Raw genomic sequence first — 19,888 nt, 5'->3', positions numbered from 1 at the left:
GGCAGTTCAGGACCATTTTGAAACCAGCAGAGCTTGGGCTGGATTTTAGATTTGAGTCTGGGACCCGCTTCTGTGAGGGTTTCTGAGCAGGGTGGTGCCCAAGTGCAACATCTTGAAGGAGCAACAACCAGGCAGCGGAACAGTTCAGCAATTTAAAACAACAAAACACAGTTCACAGGAGTCCAACAACAGTCCAAATGCCTCAATTGTCCAAAAAACAAAACAAACAAAGAACCAAGGGAGTCAGTCAGGAAACTCTACGATCTGGCACACAAGACTGGAACTGCAATGAATATAAAGGCCGCCACCTTCAGCAGGTGATTCGAGATTAGTTCCATCTGTGTGCCATATGTATATATACTTGAGAAAACTGGAGACTATCAAAATAAAAGCAGAATAAAATGCAGATGAAAATGCAGAAATAGCAAAATCACAAAAGATAGCCGTGTCTATTCCACATGGATTCCGAAGTTTAAGCGTGTTGAACTTGAATCTACTCATGTGTTACGTGCTCTGCACTTTGGAGAATCACACAAGTGTTGTATGAGTGCGCCCACTCACTCCACTCACTGGCCCTGTCCTGTCAATCAGGAAGGCTTCAGCTGCCAACATGGGCCATCCATCACGCCAGAGAACACTGGCAAGCTCTCTGATGACGCGACCCGTGAGTGTCATGTCGGAAGCACCTTCAACACCGGAAGGACGCGGTGATGCTGTGCCTTCAAAAACATTGCCAGCTATTAATGTTCATTTAGATCTCCTTTTTCTTCTTCTTTCGGCTTCTCCCATCAGAGGTGGCCACAGCGGATCAACTTCCTCCATCTCACCCTGTCCTCTGCTTCCTCTTCTCTCAAACCTACAAACCTCATGTCCTCCTTCACCACCTCCATCAATCTCCACTTTGACCTTCCTCTCCACCTTCTGCCTGGCAGTTCCAACCTCAACATCTTCATCTACCAATGGACTGTCTCTCTCTCCTCTGTACATGTCCAAACCATCTCCATCTAGCCTCTCTGACTTGGTCTCCTAAACACCTGAGCACATGTGCTGTCCCTCTGATCCTATCCATCCTGCTCACTCCCAGAGAGAAGCTCAGCATCTTCATCTCTGCTACCTCCAGCTCTGCCTCCTGTCTTTTCCTCAGTGCCACTGAGGAAACCAAAGTTTCCAAACCATACAACGTTGCTGTTGTTAATGTTAATTTACATGTGTTGGGTTTTTATTTGACTGATATAGACGTCCTTCAGCGCTGTCACACAATAAGGACCAACAGTAAATAATAGGTGAAACACATACCATACCTTTAGTTTAAGGAATGACAAAGTGAAACGTGGAACTAAGTCATGTCAATCGTGTTGATCGCAGATTTGATGACGGTCCAAGTCTTAGGACCGCGACTCACATCGGCATTGAACGAAGCTGGCAGGTCGGGAGGCTTGGAGCACGTGCGGCGATGTTTATTGTTATGTTTCAAAGTTAAGCACAAGTCAAAGTCTTTGAATAGCTCTTACTTTTTTATCTTATTTCCTGTACAAACGATCCTCTCAATAGCAACTTGACCAGAATGCCGCAGTCAGTTTGGCGACTCATTTGTTGAAGGCTTGGTCAGGCCTGCTGTAGTTCATACAGTATGTTGTGTGGTCTTGTTCACGACTAAGGGAATGATGGGCACGGAGCGATAGTACCATTAGTACTATGAGTCAAAAGACAAGACTCTCCATTTCTCCTCTCACTGCCATAACTTTCGCCGTGACCACAAAAACAAAATCACAGAATGGCTAGTGCGGGGCCTTTAGGACAACTAAACTTTGGATGAAAACATGTCCAACAGGGGAACGTGCACTGTCTTCCAAAAACCTGCTTTTTATAGGATGCTGTGTGAAGAGGACGTTCACCGTCTCATCCACTGTGGTAACCAGGAGTGTTCCGTTGGAGCACAGCCGCTTCATCTATAATCACATCAAACACTCCTGCGAGCGTCTACGTGTCTTCCCGATGGCGGATGTGACTAAGAGTAATGACGGCGTAACGACGCAGACGCACCGACTCTTGACATCCTGAATCAAAATTGGAAGTGAAGCGCAGCCAGCGCGGTGTGACTGATGTTTCAGAGGTCGCACATAAGTGGCACCTGTCTGCTGCTGATGATAAGAGGTGATTGAAGCAGCCGCCCGTCTGATAATAAAGACCCTCGCCACCACTGTTTCTGAGCACGGATGCAGCGCAGGAGGCGCCGCGGAGGGCAGCAGAGTCCAGCACGCGTGGTTCATCTGAAGAGGGCCGATCAACGGTTTGTTCTGAAGTGGGGATTTATCAGCCACATGTGGAAATGACCTGCTGCTAACTGAAAAAACCTGAAAGCCTTTTGTTATAGGACACATTTATCATCCAGGAGCCAAAATATTGAGCCAAAGAACTCATGTAAGACAACAGTCCACAATAGGAATCATCAGACACAATTTACCGCTCAAAACAATCCGCTCACGATAACAGTTCTGGCGGGAAAACCCTGGTTCCATCATAGTGTCTTGTCGCTGCAGTAACTACGCCTGGAGGACGGAGAATGGGGCGATATGGACAAAAAAAGTTATCACGATAAATGTTTCTGTATGTGTTGGACACACTACAGTCGTGAAACTGAAACGTTTATGATGAAACTTGTTCGTGGAGTTTGTCTCCAACATCATCATTTGTTGATGTTTCAATAGAATAGTGAGTGTAGAGATGAGAAACACGTCTCTGGTAGAAGCCGCTGGTGTCTGACAGGCTGCTCTGCCAGCTTTATTTAGGGGTTAAATGCCGTCTGTCTGCTGTATCTCATGTCTCTGAACAGTTGACTTGAACTATGGAGCAGTCTGGACACATTTCCTAGATGCTACTGAAGAAACATTAGAAGTCATGTGAAGAAATGATAATTGAGTCAAGTTCTATTCTCCAAATCATGATCCAAACTGTCAGTCCTTTGTCTTGTGGGATGAAAAACCTTTTCACAAAATGCTTGTTTTCCATTACGTTATTGAAGACTTCACTAATACTTTGAGGCTTTAGAATTTGTCAATGGTCCCTAACTGCTTGTAGCATTAGCGCTGCCTGTGAGAGTGTGTCTGCGATCAGTGAAGCCTAATGGGGACGCGGAAGACGCCGCCGCAGCCAATACCGGAGCGGAGCTCTGTCCAATATCCAACTATTTTCACCAGAAAATAGACCTGCATGTGTTGATGTGAACCAAGGCAGATGAGCGCGTCAGAGAACCTATGAGGACCACTCCATCTCATAAAATAAACAGGGATCCAGAGACTCAGAGTCGACCAGTGTCATGATCAAAGGTTCCCTGTATTAAAAATACGTTTAAAACCATGACCGTGAACCAAAGTCCACCACACTCTCCACAACTGTCAAACACCGCGGAGCTGTAGAGAGCGGCACCCCTTCTCGGTCTCCTCATGTTCCTGTGTGCAGGTCCAAAGCAGCAAGTGAGCCGTTTGTTTTTATCGAATTTATCGTGAGATGCAGAATTGTCATGGTGGAGATTGTGTTTGGCGGTACATCGTGTACGTGTCGTGTACAGTGTATTTAAGCAAAAAAATATATATTTCAAAAGTCGGATCCAGGTGGTGTCGTGGCCATGTAAACAAACACTGCACCCAACGCAAAACGGTAGCTTTCAACACGAGATGCAGAGGCTGAAAATCACGCCCAGCTCTATTAACGCAACACCTGTTATGCACATCATTGACTTTGGCTCCAGCGACATGTGTCCACACTGCTGCAGGGAAAACAGCCGGGCTGCGACCAAGTTCCTGTCCGACTGACAGCAGCAAAAGTGGATTCAGTTGAAAGATCCAGTCAATTCACGCGTCACCTCCGAGGAGCTTACGCTCGACAAGCCTTCATGAAGGAACATTATGACCATGCATGACACTAATCTTGTTTTAAATATGCAATTAACTCCCAGACTTTAAACCGTTCCTTTTTAAAGAGGCTCAGCCAGACAGGAGAGTGGATCCTCCCCGTCTGCAGCAGACCTTCCTCTGGGATAATTATTTCACCGCATTTTTAAAAAAATTAATTTGGTCAATGAACTGTTTTACAAAAACAAAAAGCTCAGTCATCAGGAGGGACTCAGAGTAGAACCACCGCTCCTTAGAGAGGAGACATTTCAGCTAGCCAGGGCGTCTTGTGACGTCTCCTGGTCCACTGGGAGGAAGTCCCGGGGCAAACCCAGGACACGCTGAAGAAATCAAGTCTCTCATCTGCCTTCCACCAGAAGAGCTGGAGGAAGGAAGCATGGACCTGTGGAGCAGGCCATGTCTGGACTTGGTTGCAGTAACCATAGATAGCCACAAGGAGGATCTTCCTTTAAACACCTGTGCCAGCGCTAGCTTCAACCTCCAACAGCCACACCTGCTGCCCCCGCGACCCGACCTCAGATAAGTGGAAGAAAATAGAATGCACTTTTTTAATGGACCAAAACTTTACCTTACATAATAATAATAATAATAATAATAAGTTGGTTGTCCTTTCTGCTCTCTTTTATGGAAAGTTCACTCAGCTGCTGACAATATTTCCACCATCATGTAAAGTATATAATAAAGTATTTTGTTCAAACCATGAACTTTCGTTGATGCAAGACGCAGACCTTCCGACTGTGACGAGGTGTGAGCACAACAACAAGGGCGACATGGAGCGCAGACGTCAAACGGAGAAAGTTGTAGGATCTGCATCTCACCATCCTCCTTCTCGTCGAACACGGGTCTCTTCGAAGAACTGTTGGCTCCCATCCTCTTCTTCCACTTGCCCCAGTGAAACATCGATGCTCAGATCGCATTCCTCGCCTCTTGGAAAGAAACTAGCTGTGAGCGCGGGAGAGCCTCCTCCAGAGACGCCAGCGGTTCCCGCACATCTCTCCCGAGCCAGGTCCGTTAGTTCGCGTCCAAGCCGCCGAGATGTGGCGGAGAAACGGAGTGACAAGGCTCCTGGGGAGACGACAACATCAAGTGCCAAGTGGTGGGTGTTCGAGAGCGGAGGCAGCTGTGTTAGTTTGAGCTATCACTCGGCTCTGGAAGGGTTCGGTTCTTCCGTAGTCTTCATCAGAACCAGACTTGAGCTGGTCAGAGCGGAGAGTCGGAGCTGCGCTGGGGTAGAAGAGCATTCCGGAAGTAGATCACTGAGCCCACCAAAATAAAGGTGACGCACGCGCTTTAAGTTGGTGCGCATTCGTAGTATAAAATACCTTAAATTGTATAATAACTTTTTAAAATAATTGCAGCAGCAATCACTATTGCTGCCGCAATTATTTTAAAAAGTTAAAGTAATCTGATAACTATTTTCTCATAAGACTCACTGAGGAAGTTGCACCACTAGCATTCACGGTAATGGTTTTTGAAGTTATGGGATAACATTTAAAGTAGCCATTGTAATGATTCTGGTAGAATAAGAATGGTGTGTTTTAAGATTGTGTGCATTAATTGTGTTCCATCCATGGTTGTATGTTTTCTTGGAGTTAATCATCCAGTGTGATGGACAGAGATGGAGGGAGGTGAAGAAGAGAGTGCAGGCAGGATGGAGACGACCGTGACGTCAGAGTCAGCATCAGCGAGTGTAACAGAGAAACTTTATAGGGCAGTCGTAGTCAATGACAGGATGTAATATTTATAGACTCGGGAGTCAGAAGAGTCAGAGATGAAGGTACTGAGACTGTCTTTGGAGGAAAGGGCAACATTCTAAATGAGTATATTAGATGGACAGGAGTTTGGAGGCATAGTTTGGGAGGCCGAATGGTTTGGACACATATAGAGGAGAGGTAGAGTTGGTTGGTTGGGAGTGTTAGAGGAAGATAGCACATGTGAAGTACTTTAAGTGATAATGCTTAATGTTTTTGTTCAAGTAAAATGTGTATTAGTGGTCGGTTGATGGTGTTAGTTTTTATTGTTGTCAGTAAGTGTGTAGACATACACTATAATTGACTCTGTCCAGGCACTGTCAGTGGTAATGGTAGTAATAGTAACTGTGTTTGTTAATGCAGTCGGGAATGTACAAGCCATAGTACTGATCTTGTCACAGCAGTTTCAGACTTTTTACTGTTGTTCCTCTTCCCTCTGGCAGGAGGCTACGGTCAATCCAGACCAGAACCTCCCGTCACAAGAACAGCTTCTTCCCCTTGGGTCGCAGACTGATCAATTCATGAACAGCCCTTGCTCGTTGTACCAAAGAACTTTCCAAGTTGGCAATAAAACTGATTTCGATTCTGACAAAGCAAACAACCGGTAGTGGAGGTTCGAGTTTTATATTGAAAGTCTTGGCCGGAAGTGGCTAGGTAAACTAGTACCTTTACAACTGTGTTGACGTTGTTGAATCCCGAACTGACAGGAACGAAGTCCGCTCCTAAAGTGCGTTATTCCGATAATATTTCTCACAAATGGCAGCATGGAATACATGCATTTGTTTATACTTGTTTTCGTCATCAGCATCAGTCGTTGTAACTCGAATAAAAGTGTCGTTCTAACGCGAGTCATGTAGCTGTGAGCCGCTGTGGAGCCACCCTGATGACTCGTTCCACACCAGCGGCCGCAGCTCAACACTCACCTCCACCGTCAGTAGAGAGTTGATGGGAGTCGCTGAAGTGTGACGACAGGAATGATGGTGTTTATTCCTGCCTCCCGAGGACCGGCTGACTCAGTCAGTCAGTGCGGATGTCGATTGACTTGGATTCACTTGATCTGAGGACTTGACTTGATACACGGTGTACAGTGTGACGTCATTTATACGATCGTTTAGTTTTATCGATACATTGAAAATGGAAATATCCGCATTTTATAACGTGTAGATCATTGTTTTAATCAAAAGGTTTTTTTAAAAACTTGAGCAGAAAACAAATTGCGACAAAATAAAAATGCTTCAATAATAATTTAACTGAGAATTTAATTTAGTTTAAATAATTTCTTTCACAAATGACACAGAAATATGACTTAAATAAAAATACATTTCAGTTAAATAAAATTAAAAAATAGGAGAGAGGACCAGGACAATAATCACATCAAAATGTCACTGAAATAAAATATATAGATTCTAAAACTAATATGACTGAAATGAAATAATGAATTAAAGAAAGCAGCACCTTTGTTGAACGTCACAAAAGTTATGTCATCTTTGGGACTTCTGACTTCATGACGACCTGCTGTGGATGGCTGAAGGTGGCCCACGGGCCTGTCTTTCACTAGCGTCAGTCAAAGAAGCCAGAAAAGATGACAAACATTGCAGAAGATAAACTCAACACCAGCAACACAGGACGTGGCAGAAGACTCAGTGCTGCACACGAGTGTGTCTGCAGTCACGGCGACACAGAGCGGTCAGAGGGCTAATGTGGCCCCAGGATCCGACAGCCCACTGCCCTAAAAATATCTCTACAGCTGAGACTCCTGCTCCCTTGCCACCGGTGCTCACGTCCCCGTCCTGGTAATATCATCATCCACATGAGGATGATCGATAAGCTGCAGCTCGCAGGCTGACAGTGATCCCGGGGTGGGGGGGGAAACCACCCAGCTGCTGCACGCAAGACATTTACAATCTGCAGAGTCGGCATCTTTTCCAAATTCAATTAGCCACTTTTGTAATTTGGGAATCAACCTGCTGCTCCAACGTTCTGCCTCAGTATGAAACGCTGTAACTGCTGTGATTCATCGCCACGCCGCTCAGTTTGTTCCCTTCGGTCTGGTGATATCTGAATTATACTATTAAAGCTAATCTTGACTGGAAAACAGCCACCGCACCCAAAATCATTCTTCAACCTCCGACTGACTCCAAGTTTCACCTTACACTTCATTTTCTTTTCTTAGATAGACGGATGGACGGACGGCCGGACAGACAGATAGATAGATAGATGGATGGAATGATGATAGATAGATTCATGAGGTCATCTGTACGCAATCTGGTACGCTGAGCTAAAAATGATGGCAAAGTGGATGTTAACAACGCTGTCATCGGCTGAAAGGTCATGAAATAAAACGTAAAAACTGTCTCTGCTGAAGCGCTGAGCTCAAGAGGGCCATAAAAATAAAACACTTTGTTCAACTCTGTTGAAACCCACTTGCCAGGAAGAAGCCGACGGCTGAACCCTCGAGGGTTTTGTGCCGCCAGAGGGACGGGGGGCTTATATCTGGACCTTACTTCGCAAGTTGCTGGATCATATCTCACAGTCAGTGGGTTATATTTCTCAGCCACATCAGCCAAGGCAATGACGAAACCAACTCTAAACACATCCAGAGAGTGTCCTGGCGCTGGTCATCCCTGGTGAGCACAGGAGCCCAGGAGACCTCCTGACAAAAGCCACTTGAAATGTCTTCTCTCGGAGGAGCAGTGGTTCTAGTCTGAGTCTCTTTGGATGGCTGAGCAGAGAAAACTCTTGTGTCTGTGATGTTGTTCTTTTGGTCTCTACAACGCTGGTGATCACAGGTGTGAAACAGATCGATGGACAAACTGAGTTGTGCCTTTTGGCTCAGCTCATTGAGGACACCAGACCAGACAGACAGACAGCTCCACGAAATTCTGTACATAAAGATAATGAAGAAAAACCAGTGAGGATCAGTCCTCAACAATGCAGATCAGACCCTGACTCCAGTCACTTCAGAGTCCAGTGGTCGGTGTAAGTTAATAATCTTCAAGTCATTTATCATGGACATGTAAATCGCATCAAGCTTCCACAGACACGAAAGAGCAGAACAGACATGGGCTTGTAATAACATGACGTCAGAGATAATTACTTTTTTTTTTTTTTTTTAATTCACGTTTGACACACATAGGCCTCCAGTGAGATGCAATTCTGCTTCATTCATCATCGCTGTAATTCAGGATTTCATGTTTATTTTGCGCATGAGTTGAGGATTTTTAAATGGATGTAGGGGGTCGCTTCTGAGCCGCCAGGGGGCAGTAGAACACCACGGCTGTCACTCTGACTCGCGGCCGTCCAAAACAATACAACGATTTCTCAGCAAATAAAGTAAACATTTCTCAATGGGGAAATATAGCAAATTCACTGCTTAGTGCAGAACTGAAGTAGAAGTCTTTATCAGTGATCAACAGAAGAGGAACTGAAAACAAGTGTGTATTGCAAATCACATTTTTAATTGACATTAAATGAATGTAGGGTTGTTTTTTTTTCTTCGATTTATTATCTTTTTTCCTGACCTTTTTTGGTCCAGTATTAGCTTTTGGGAGTATTTTAGCATTATATTTTAATTGTCTGATCACGTTTATTTTGATGATCAAAAAAAGCTTTTCATTAAACTGTTAATCCAGTTTTACAGTAATGTTTGTTATTAATTCTGATAATAAATAATGTTCTTTACTCGCTGTTTTTATTTTTCATCATGATGGATATTGCTTGAAGGTGGTTTGTAAATTCAAGTTATTTGCGAGAAAAGTGCAATTTTATTTTACGACTTTCAGAAATATAAAATTAAAAGTTGTTTTTCTTTTTTCATTAATTTGGAGTCCAGCTGAGCATATATTTATTTTTGCTGTTATTATTTCACTAGATAAATTAATTCTGTAGATCAAAGCATTCTTTCTTTTTACCATTTATTACTTACTTATTCATTTTCCTTTTTCATTGTAAACAATATGGTATTTTTTAAACGCTGAAGACCAGACAAATACATTGATATCAACTTTAAGATACACAATTTATTTGGTTATTGCCTTTGTATTGCCATTTCAATTGCGCGTGAATTAGCGGCATCTAGCGGCGGCACCGTGAACGACTGCTGGAGGGACTCAGCAGTTCTCTTTGTTCTGCCAGAGTCACAGTGTTCGACTGCGAAAACAGACGAGGCGCGTGAGATAATTGACCGCAGAGCCGCCTGTTTGTCTGAAATAGACGATTGGAACACCGCGGGCCGACAACAACACAATTATTTGTGCTGTACGGCTTTCGAAAGCTATCACAACACGGCGCGCACCAACAGGCCTTCGTCCTGATCCAGCCTCTAAAAATCTCATGTTCGGGTCGAAAACAAATACATTGTGATCTAGATTATTAAGGATTGTTATTGTTCCCAACTGTGGACTGAAGATATCTGAGTGTTATTTTTTCCTTGGATTGTATTTAAAAATGCTGCTCTGTATTTTACCTCGGTGATCAGACGCCAAATGAAACTATCAGTGTTTCAGTCCTGTGTTTAAAGCCGTTTTTGCTCCACTGGTTTTGATCAGACGTCAGATTTTCTTGTGCATTTGTTAGTTTTCTCTGGGCTCAAAGCCATTGTATCATGATTAAAGATCTATCTGTGTCAAGTGGCCACGATCGGTGTTGTGTCACAGTGACTAATAATTCATTTTTAATACACAAGCATGAACCAAAAATAGTGGCATAAGTTTGAAATTATGAAAAAAAAACACACAATTTGGTTCATTTTCGGAGCCACAATAGGTCATTTTTATTACACTTAAAAGAGTAAAACACACTTTATACTACATTTAAGAGGCTTTTATAGGCAATGTATTACCTTGATCCCCCCCAAATAAACACATAAATCTTCAGCTCGGACGTCAAATGTGAAGTAAATGATAAGTTCAAGTCATTACAATAGCTTATCCTATAGTTTTCTACATGGACCACAGCTGTCCATACCATCTACTGCCCATAGCCGATGTAGTTGGGTTCAAACATCAAACAACTTGAATGAGAGGATCATTTTTAAATTCTGACAAATCTGTCAGAGAGCCACATTACGAATGATTTACAAGGGAAGCAAACCAGTATCCACTGTATTAATGTTAGAAACTCTTCTTATGCATCTTATACTTCTTAACCTCTTATAGATACCAAATATAGATCGACTTTATCAAACAAAAGATGATGTTCTTGTTGTCAAACTACGTCTGGTTCGTTTATGGTTCATATAGTGTTTAAATGCTGGTGTTGTTTTATATAACTTGGAATATGACAATGTCAATAACCGTGCTCGGGTGCTTCATGTTTCCAAAGCAGCAGCGTTGTACAGCGACAGTGGCGGCGGAGCAACCGATTAAACCTCTCCGTTTGTCGGCCAAAGTGTAAAAAATGAGGCATCAAAGTCGGTGAAAGACGGACAGAAAGGGAAGGCCTTGTCTCCGGCGCACGGAGCGTGATGTCAGCGGTGGCAGTGCTGTTGTAATTGCCTCGGTGGAGGGCTGATGGCGTCATTCCATGCCCCGCTGTAGCCTCCTGCTTCAATAGCGCAGGGCAGACGGATCTTTCGCCGACGCGACCGTGGCTCCCTTGGCCGGGACCGAGCACCGCCGAGCCGGATACCGCACCACGGGAAACATGGAGGCTGCGGCCGAGGAGCTGCTGGCCGGCTCTCGGGTACCTGTCACTATCGATCAAATAGTGAACGACACGCTGGTGGTGACGCTGACCTACCGGGACCGGAGCTACACGGGAATACTACTCGACTGCAACAAAAAGTGAGTTTTTTAAATTTCCTTCGTCAATTTTATTTGACAGAAACTTCAGCGGTTGACGGCGGCTAACGGCTAACTGGGCCTCGCTACAAAGACATAGATTGTAGCTGACAGGGCTGCTAACGAGTTAGCTCCCATGCTAACAGCACTGATTTCATGTTCCCTCAAATGTATTTGACAGTAAACACCATTTTATCGTTTCATCCCCTGCTATGGCACTAACCTCAGCTCCCTCTCATCCTCTGCTCTCGAGCCGTTTTCGTCAAAAAAAGGCGACTGTGGTTTGGTTTATATGTAGCTTATTGTTAGCCTATTAATCAAACACAGCAGCCTCAGAAGAAAAGCAAGGCCTGAGCTGCAGTTTATGAAACATGTCATTTGGGCTCGAATGCATCAGAAATATGAACAAGGACGTGTTGAGAACACTTTAGCTCACCTAGGAGTGATGGAGAAAAGCTGTGGTTTGAGAGAGACTGCTGGCCCAGTCACATTCCTATTTAGAAACAATGGACCATGACATGAAACTCTTGAAAATGTTACATGAGAGATGTTTTGTCAAAGTGCATTTTACTCAGAGGATGATAACTCCTCCAGAACATTTGCAAAGAGCTGATCTGGTAGCTGACAACATGAAGCTGTGCTGTTGATTCCATCAAGTCCAAAAAAGACATGCACTAGTTTTGTCATCAGTATCATTTTCAGTCACGTTTCACTGTCCTCCTCAGTCACAAGCGCCGTGCTGCCGCTGTGCACCGAGTGTATAAAGTCAGTGTATTTGTTGTTGTGAATATGGCTGATTGATTTTTCTTCATGTCTCTTCTTGTGCTGGAAAAAACCCATCCTAAAGGGAAGGCCTGGAATAGCTGAAAATAGGCTTGTATTTCAGGCCTTGTCGCCGATAAGCACATCTCCTTCCTCTAACCGTTCCTGTCGTGGTGCTCTTGGTCGTGTAATGATTTAATAAGCTACACTGGGCCTGGTGTAAAAGAGTGACAGCTGGTCGTCTGCCGTGTCCTTGTTCTGTGCTTCACTTGCACGGCCTGTTCCTCATCATCCGTTTGAGCACCGTCAGTCACTGCGACTGGCAACATTTTGGCTGCACAGAGAGGTGAGAGGCTTTCGCTTCACCAAGGGAGTGTTGTTTGGTGCCAGGTATTACTCCTGGGGTGCTGTGCCAGCTTCCCAAACGCACACCAATTAATAATCTCACCTCACATTAAACCCTTGTCTAAAACAAACTGCTGTCTCCTGGCTCCTCGGGTGTATCTCCGAATCCCAAATGATTCATGGAATTGTTTTTGTTCAGTCAGATGTTGTTGAACGGGGGAGGCCTGGGCATCCTGGAGTCCTTTGTGTCCTGCCTAAAGCAGCCCTGCCATTTTATAGTTGACTGCCAAGCACTCTTAAAAAGACACCTTGGCATTTTGACCGACGTTGGGTAGATTTGGATAGAAACACGAATCTTTCACCGGCATGATTCAACTATGAAAGCCATTATCTTGCTGCAGGCAGTGGGACAGATAACTGCTTGCCTGCTCGCTTGTGTTGCAGTTCCCATCCCCCACATGTTGAGGATTTTCAACATACAGGTGACAGAGTGCACAGCGTCAGTTTGTTCGCCGTGAGAAGCTCCACTTACAAGTTGTTTTTTTTATCTCAGCCTATTCATGAATCTTTTTCATCCCGTCCCTTCCATTTCCATTACAAAGTGACACAACATGAAAAAATACTTTCTTTTCTATCCCCTCTCTGCTGGTTTGCAAAATCATCATTGAATTCTGTTGCGTGCACATTACGTTAAGAATGTCTGCTAGAGTCCAACTCCAAACTCAGATCAGGTTCAAATTCATTTATTAATTATTGTTCTTGTGTTTTTCATTTAGGACTGGACTCTTCTGTTTACCGGAGTTCACCGCGAAGCCAGGGGACTTTCCAGTGTCCAAGTCAACATGTGAAGTCCCTGACGTTTTGAGTGAGATGCCGGTCCCAAAATCTCCCAGCCAAGCTTCTCACAGACCAAGGGACGAAAACACGCTCCCCGAAAGTGATGAACTTGCAGCGCCCCTTCCGTGCCCGGTGCCCACCCCAGTACCAGCTGGACAAACTACTTATCCTCCTTATTTTGAAGGAGCCCCGTTCCCTCAGCCTTTATGGGTGCGGCATAGCTACAGCCAATGGGTACCACAGCCTCCACCGCGACCAATCAAGAGGAAGAAGAGACGGACACGAGAGCCGGGCCGCATGACCATGAGTACAATCCGACTGCGGCCACGACAGGTGCTTTGTGAAAAGTGCAAAAACACGTTGAATAGCGACGAGGACAGCAAAGATGGCATAAGCAACACTAAACCATCTAGAAAAGAAAACACACTACACAGTGAGGACGACGCCGATGATAAAGATAATCCTGCTAAACTGTCAAGGAAGGATAACGTGGTCACACCCAAGGACAATAAGAGGCGTGAGAACGGCGCTAGCATTGACAGCAAACGCTGTAGAAAGGACAAGCGAGGAGACTCTGAAGGGGAAAAGTTCCTAGGAGGTGACGTTATCCCTCACAGTCCTGTCATAAAAATCTCCTACAGTACTCCGCAAGGAAAGGGCGAGGTCATGAAGATCCCCTCGAGAGTCCACGGCTCAGTCAAACCCTTCTGTCCGAAACAACTAGTTCAAAATGGACTCAGAGAAAACGGGAAAACAACTACGGATTCTACCAAGGAACAAAGACACATTCTGGACGCCACCCGTTCGGGCCTCACGGTGTCCATTCCCAAACTGAAACTATCTAGACCCTTTACAAATGTGGGTCAGGACTTGCCCTCGCCAAAGATCTGCTTAAAGACTCCACAGAGGGAGAGCGACGAGGGCGTGGTAGAATATGAGGCAGAACTCGTAGGAGGTGCCAGGAGAAGGAGCCCAAGGGCACCCGACCTCCCCCTCTCTGAAGACTCCCGGGAAGAGAAGAACTCCCTCGAGTTGTGGTCGGGGAGCTCAGGAGAGGAGGGGGAGCGAGGCCACAATGACCTCACGCTTCTTATTAATTTCCGTAAACGCAAGGCGGATTCCTCCAGCTTGTCGGTTTGCAGTAGTGACAGCCTGGATGAGTCGAAGTCCTTCAGTTCGGACGGCACCTCGCCCGAGCTGTGCGACCTGGCACCTGGCGAGGACCTCTCTGTGACCTCTTCTTCTGTGCCCTCACGGGACGACTGTAAGACAGTGCCCCCAATCACAGTGCGTCTTCACACTCGCAGCATGACCAAGTGTGTGACGGAAGACGGCCACGCCGTAGCAGTGGGCGATATTGTTTGGGGTAAGATTCACGGTTTTCCCTGGTGGCCCGCACGAGTCCTGAGCATCAACGGCACACGCAAACAGGAAACGGCCACGTGTGAAGCCCAGTGGCCTCAAGCCAAGGTGGCGTGGTTCGGTTCGCCCACCACTTCCCAGCTCTCCGTTGCCAAACTTTCCCCCTTCAGAGAGCTTTTTAGGTCCCGCTTCAACCGGAAAAAGAAAGGGATGTACCGAAGAGCCATCCTAGAGGCAGCCAAGGCCGTCGGACATATGAGCCCAGAGATTACTTCACTCATTTCCCACAGCGACACGTAGGTTAGTAGACTCAAGCCTTGCTACCTTCTATCCTCACGCACTTCTCTTACTAATTCTTGCGTAGTTCACTAGTCAAGATCTACTTGCAAAATGGCATTCCCTTTTATAATCATGATCTTGTATGTGCTTAAGATCAGAATTGTTCTGACCCAAATTGAGGTGGAAAGGAAGTAGCCTGGAAGTTTAATTTTCCCCCATATTTGAGCCCAAATCTGAGACTACGAACTGGGGTTTGGTCTGGTCTAGATACATTGTGCACACTTGAAATTGAAGTAGCAGAAATCTAGGAAAGAATTTTGTCTAAAATATTTCTCCTCATATACCATTTAGTTACTGTTCATCTTTCTGGTGGTCATATTCCTCATTGTAGTATTATATGAGCGGTTAAGAGGCCTGTGGTGATCGTGTTGTGATGGCTGCCAATAACACTTCTGCTGCAGTTACATCACGAAGCAGCTATTGCAGTGAATTCTGATGGTAAATCTGAGTCCTTCTGCTCACCGTCATGAGGAATGTTCCGTTGATTTTGGGAGGGAGGTGAAGATATTTGTTACACTTGAGTGGAGAAATTTGATAATTTGTGCATAGTCACTTGGTGCTGTTTTGTTTACCTACTGGTCTGTTAGGTGCGATTGGATTGAGGTTGAATGGAAAGGTCTTCTTCTGTGTGGTAACCATGAACCTTCAGCTTTCTGCTGCCGACGTTTTTACCAGTTTGTCGTGAATATATGAAGAGGACAAAGGTCTGGTTGTGTTCTTACATTCCATTCAGCTTGATCAGTGTGTGTGACTCACTGGGCAACAAGTTACACCAATCTGATATATGAACAGCCTGAGTCAGACATGTGTCCGATCAAGGTTTATCAAGAACTAACTTCCTCACCCAGCAAGATCAGGCTCAGGTATGTTTCTCACCAAGCACTGAGTTGTGCCAGCAACAACAATTTAATCTACTAAACAAAATCTACTAAAAATATATATATAATTGCATGTCAATCACAGGAAAAATATGAACCAACCTGCGTGTTACTTTAAGTACAGGCTAGAAAAACTGTTCTGTCATGGAGCATTTATTGACATTCATCTTGGTTAGGTTTTATCAAGGAGATGTTCTGCAGAAGGAGAATGAATTCAGGCGCATATTTGCATGATGATGTTATAGCTATGGAACATACCCTGACTTTGCCATAAAAGTCATTCACCAATAAAGAGACTCACTGTAGAACGAAACCCTCCCACAAGAAAGGAGCTCACCTTTCAGCAAAATAACATTATATAATCAGGTGACAGCCTGGGTCACCTGGAGGTCGGCTGTAGACATGAGCAGTTAGGGCTGTGAGGACTGAGGGAAAAGTCCCTGTGCGAATTCGAACAGGAAAGATAAATCAATGTCAAATTGTGGAGTCGAAAAGAAAAAAAAACCTGCTTCATGAAGACACTCTTGCTCTCCTGCATGGACGTCTGCAAACACCGCCCTCTGTGTAAACAGTTTTATCGTGTTTTTTGGTTCCAGCTCGCCCTCATATACTGTATGTAACTAGCACCCAGGCCTTTAGCTAGGAGGATATCTGGGCAAAACATGAAGAAATGGACGCCCGATTCTTGACCGTAGTCTGGCAGCCAGATTATGGTATACGGCGGCATCTGGTGGCCAAGCTACGGTCCAGAATTGGCCGTCCATTTTTTCATGTTTTGCAGACGCCAAGACGCTCCCTCCTAGCTAAAAGCCTGCTAGCACCTCTGGAATGAAGTCATTCCAAGTTTCTGCTAGATGTCTGCAAACTGTGGAATGGATTTCCTGATCGATGGTGTGTCTTGTAGCTCTGTACCTGAAAGAGACTAGCCTACATTAAGGAAATCCATTCCACAGTTTGTAGCCAGCTCACCAGAACCGCTGACAGGTCATGGCAACAGACCGGACTCGACTCATAGATCGGAAATCTCCGCTTGGTTGGATCGGTTATTCCCCAAAATGTTGGCATCCCCCGCCTGTAGTGCCACAAAAGGAAAAAGAATAAGATGGTGCAGAAACGACTGTCGGTCAGGTTGGCCGTGGATTTACAAACTGTAAACGCTAGGAAAAACGAACCTACAGAAAAAGCCTTAGAGATAAAAAAAAATGGAGAGAGGAATCGGCGACTGTACAAGGAAGGAAGTCAGCTTTCAGAAAGACAGTCTACGATGGAAGAATCAGATGTCACACTTAGGGTTGTGAGGTTAGTTCTACGGTGATAAATACTGTATAAACCACTGAAGCTCTTGTTTTCAGTGCAAACACGTCCAGTTGGATCTGAACTGAAAAATGCTGTCGATGAGTGAGCGGCTGTAATTTCTTGAACTCTTCAGTCATGTGATCAGCGGAGTGACCCCAGGACAGCTTCACCCCTCTCCTCCTGCCACAAACAAAAGATCACTTGTGTGTCCGAGACAGTGAGCCGGGAATGTTTTTGACAGACCGCCTGTCAAGTTGTACTTCCTCAAGAATCTGTGTGTTTGAACAGCACGTACTTGACTGGCTGTTCAAGATTGTCTGAGAGTGATAGGAGGCAGGAACAAACATGACTATTCTGGCCGCAGCTCGGAGGAAAGAAAGGAGCTGCTGACCTATATTTCCTAAAAAAAAAGTCCTCAAAGGAAATGCTCTCTTGCTTGATCAGGACTTATGGAGAGTGGCTGGTGTCGAGAGTGTCTCCGGATTAAACTTCAACAAAGTTGGTAACCTGTTTGCTCATCTGCGTTCCTCTCTTTCATCCGCAGGCCGACGGGAGGTCTGTTCCCTGATCTCTGTCATCCAGACCCAGAGGGAGGACGTGCGGTTGCCACGGTTACTATTTATATGCCTTTTTTTCCCCCCCTTCCCACAACGGCGGTGGAAAATGTCCACCAAGGTGGAGCTTTGTTTAGACTGAAGGGAGCAGAAGCAGGCCGAGAACGACTCTTCCACTTTTTTGTTTTTCTTTCACCATATTTCAGTAGCAAAAATAACTACACTACAACAGACCCGAATGTATTATTTATGTTTTATTCATGTCTGGCTGGGCGGTCGTTATCAGGTGGGCCCGCTCCAGGACCCTCCCCCTGCCCCCCACAGGACTTTCAGCTGCAGATTTTTTTAGAAAGTCTTATCATAAAAATGTGAACGGCTCTTTCCAGAGACAGCGGTGACTGCTCTCGCAACCCACGCTCCATCCTCGTAGCCATCTGCAACGCCAGCTGGATTGTATTTATCACGAACTTTCTCCACCGCCGTGCGTCCCGCTTCCATTTCAAGTCGTCTTCTCACCCTTCCCGAGACCCGTTTCTCCATCCCTTAAGTTATTTAAAGCATCACATTAAGAAAAGAAGCACTTTATCTGTACCTTGGTGGCCTGCTGTTAGCGCACTGTCTGAAACATTATTGCGAGATTCAGCCCTGATAGGCAGCAGGGGAGTCCAGAAATCCTCGACTATCCATGGCCTTGGAAATGGAAGAAAACAACCTTTTTTTTATACTTAGTTTAATGTACGTGTGCAGTCTTCTCTCGCGGAGGGTTGGGTACACTGTATTCCTGCGTCCAACATTGCGACACGGCTTCCTGGTTGCAGGATGGTTTGGTCGGCCTCCACCGGAGAGAACATGCTGTCTGAATACTGTGAATTCAACTGCTGAGATAAAGCTGGCTCCCAGTTATGGAGACATCCGCCAAAGCAAACTGCAGTGCTAACCTTTAGTGACCTTTTTGTTGAAAGCGGCTCTGTTGAGAGAGGGGGGGGGAGGTGGGGGAGAGAGAGCTGTGGAGAGCAGCGCAGATCAAAAAATTGCACACAGTCAATGTCGAGCAACCGGACCGGCGGCTTTCACTTGACAGGAAAGGCTTTTGTCGTGGTGGGCTGCCTGTCGTAGACAAGCAGGTGACCCGCTCCACCACGGAGATGCTGTCAAGTCCCACCGGTTCTACAGCATGAGAAGGGGCAGAGTCCATAACAGAGGGGGGAGGGGTGCGGGGGGGGTATGGTTGTCGTTATCTCCATGTACGAGCAACAATGGTCGTTACAGTTGCCCATGTTGGACAATGTTATTGGCAACTTTTTTGTTGTTTTTTTTTACATGTACTGTACATAAAATAAAATATACAAGCAATACCTCCGCTTGACTCATGTGTCATTTGGTAGGGACCGAAGCAGTTACTCACTCATTCATAAAAAAACATATATGGTGTGTGCTGGATACCTGAGTGGCATTGTTGGCAATAAGTTCATGGACTGGGAACAGTACAACCCTGAAGAAGCCTTTAGAAAACAGTTTTTATAACTACTGGATATCATAGAATTTGACAAATTATAAAATCAAAATGACCTAAATCAGAATCTGAAAAATGTTTGACATGTTTGAAAACAAGTTTTTTTATGTGTGTATGTGCTTGTATAGCTATCTTTGTGTGGACTAAACACAACCTACCTATGAGGACATTTGGTGTTATGGGGACATTTGTGCGGTATCCACAAGTCCAAGCCTCAATTTGAGGATGAAGACTTCAAGATAATGGGGTTATTATAACTAGGTTTTAGTTTGATTCAGAGTCCTGGTTAAGGTGAGCCATGTGTTTTGGATGGTTAGGTCCTGAGAGAGGGAGGTCCTCACAAGTATTGAGCTACAAACGTGTGTGTGTGTGTGGTCCTGTAGTTCCATCTGTGAGAGGCAAAATGTGTTTTTAACCAACAGAGTGAGGACAGTTTGTGTGTGAGTGCGCACAGTTGGGTTTTCATGATACAAAGCAAGTGACATTAGAAAGTACAGCTGTGTTTATCTGATAGTCATCATGCTTGGCGTGCGGAGGCACACGTTTTTCTCTTCTTGTGG

General features: G+C 45.1%; 2 protein-coding genes across 2 annotated transcripts in view; one reads left to right on the top strand and one right to left on the bottom strand.

The window, feature by feature from the left end:
- LOC128764507 (serine/threonine-protein kinase 32C-like) overlaps window positions 1–5,148 on the bottom strand; it is an 82,099-nt gene extending 76,951 nt beyond the window's left edge. Inside the window, exon 1 of the mRNA XM_053874273.1 lies at window positions 4,730–5,148. Coding sequence (XP_053730248.1) covers window positions 4,730–4,811 — 82 coding nt within the window. The 5' untranslated portion in view covers window positions 4,812–5,148. The remainder of the gene's footprint in view (window positions 1–4,729) is intronic.
- Window positions 5,149–10,984: 5,836 nt separating this feature from the next.
- On the top strand, window positions 10,985–19,024 carry pwwp2b (PWWP domain containing 2B). Its single transcript, XM_053876036.1, has 3 exons — window positions 10,985–11,445; window positions 13,326–15,048; window positions 17,806–19,024. Exons 1-2 carry the CDS (start codon window positions 11,306–11,308, stop codon window positions 15,046–15,048), a joined length of 1,863 nt encoding a protein of 620 aa, XP_053732011.1. The 5' UTR covers window positions 10,985–11,305; the 3' UTR covers window positions 17,806–19,024.
- Window positions 19,025–19,888: the final 864 nt, after the last annotated feature.

Source organism: Synchiropus splendidus, chromosome 9 (assembly GCF_027744825.2).
Source record: "Synchiropus splendidus isolate RoL2022-P1 chromosome 9, RoL_Sspl_1.0, whole genome shotgun sequence".
Classification (NCBI taxonomy): Eukaryota; Metazoa; Chordata; class Actinopteri; order Syngnathiformes; family Callionymidae; genus Synchiropus; species Synchiropus splendidus.
This window is presented reverse-complemented; position numbering and strand designations above follow the sequence as displayed.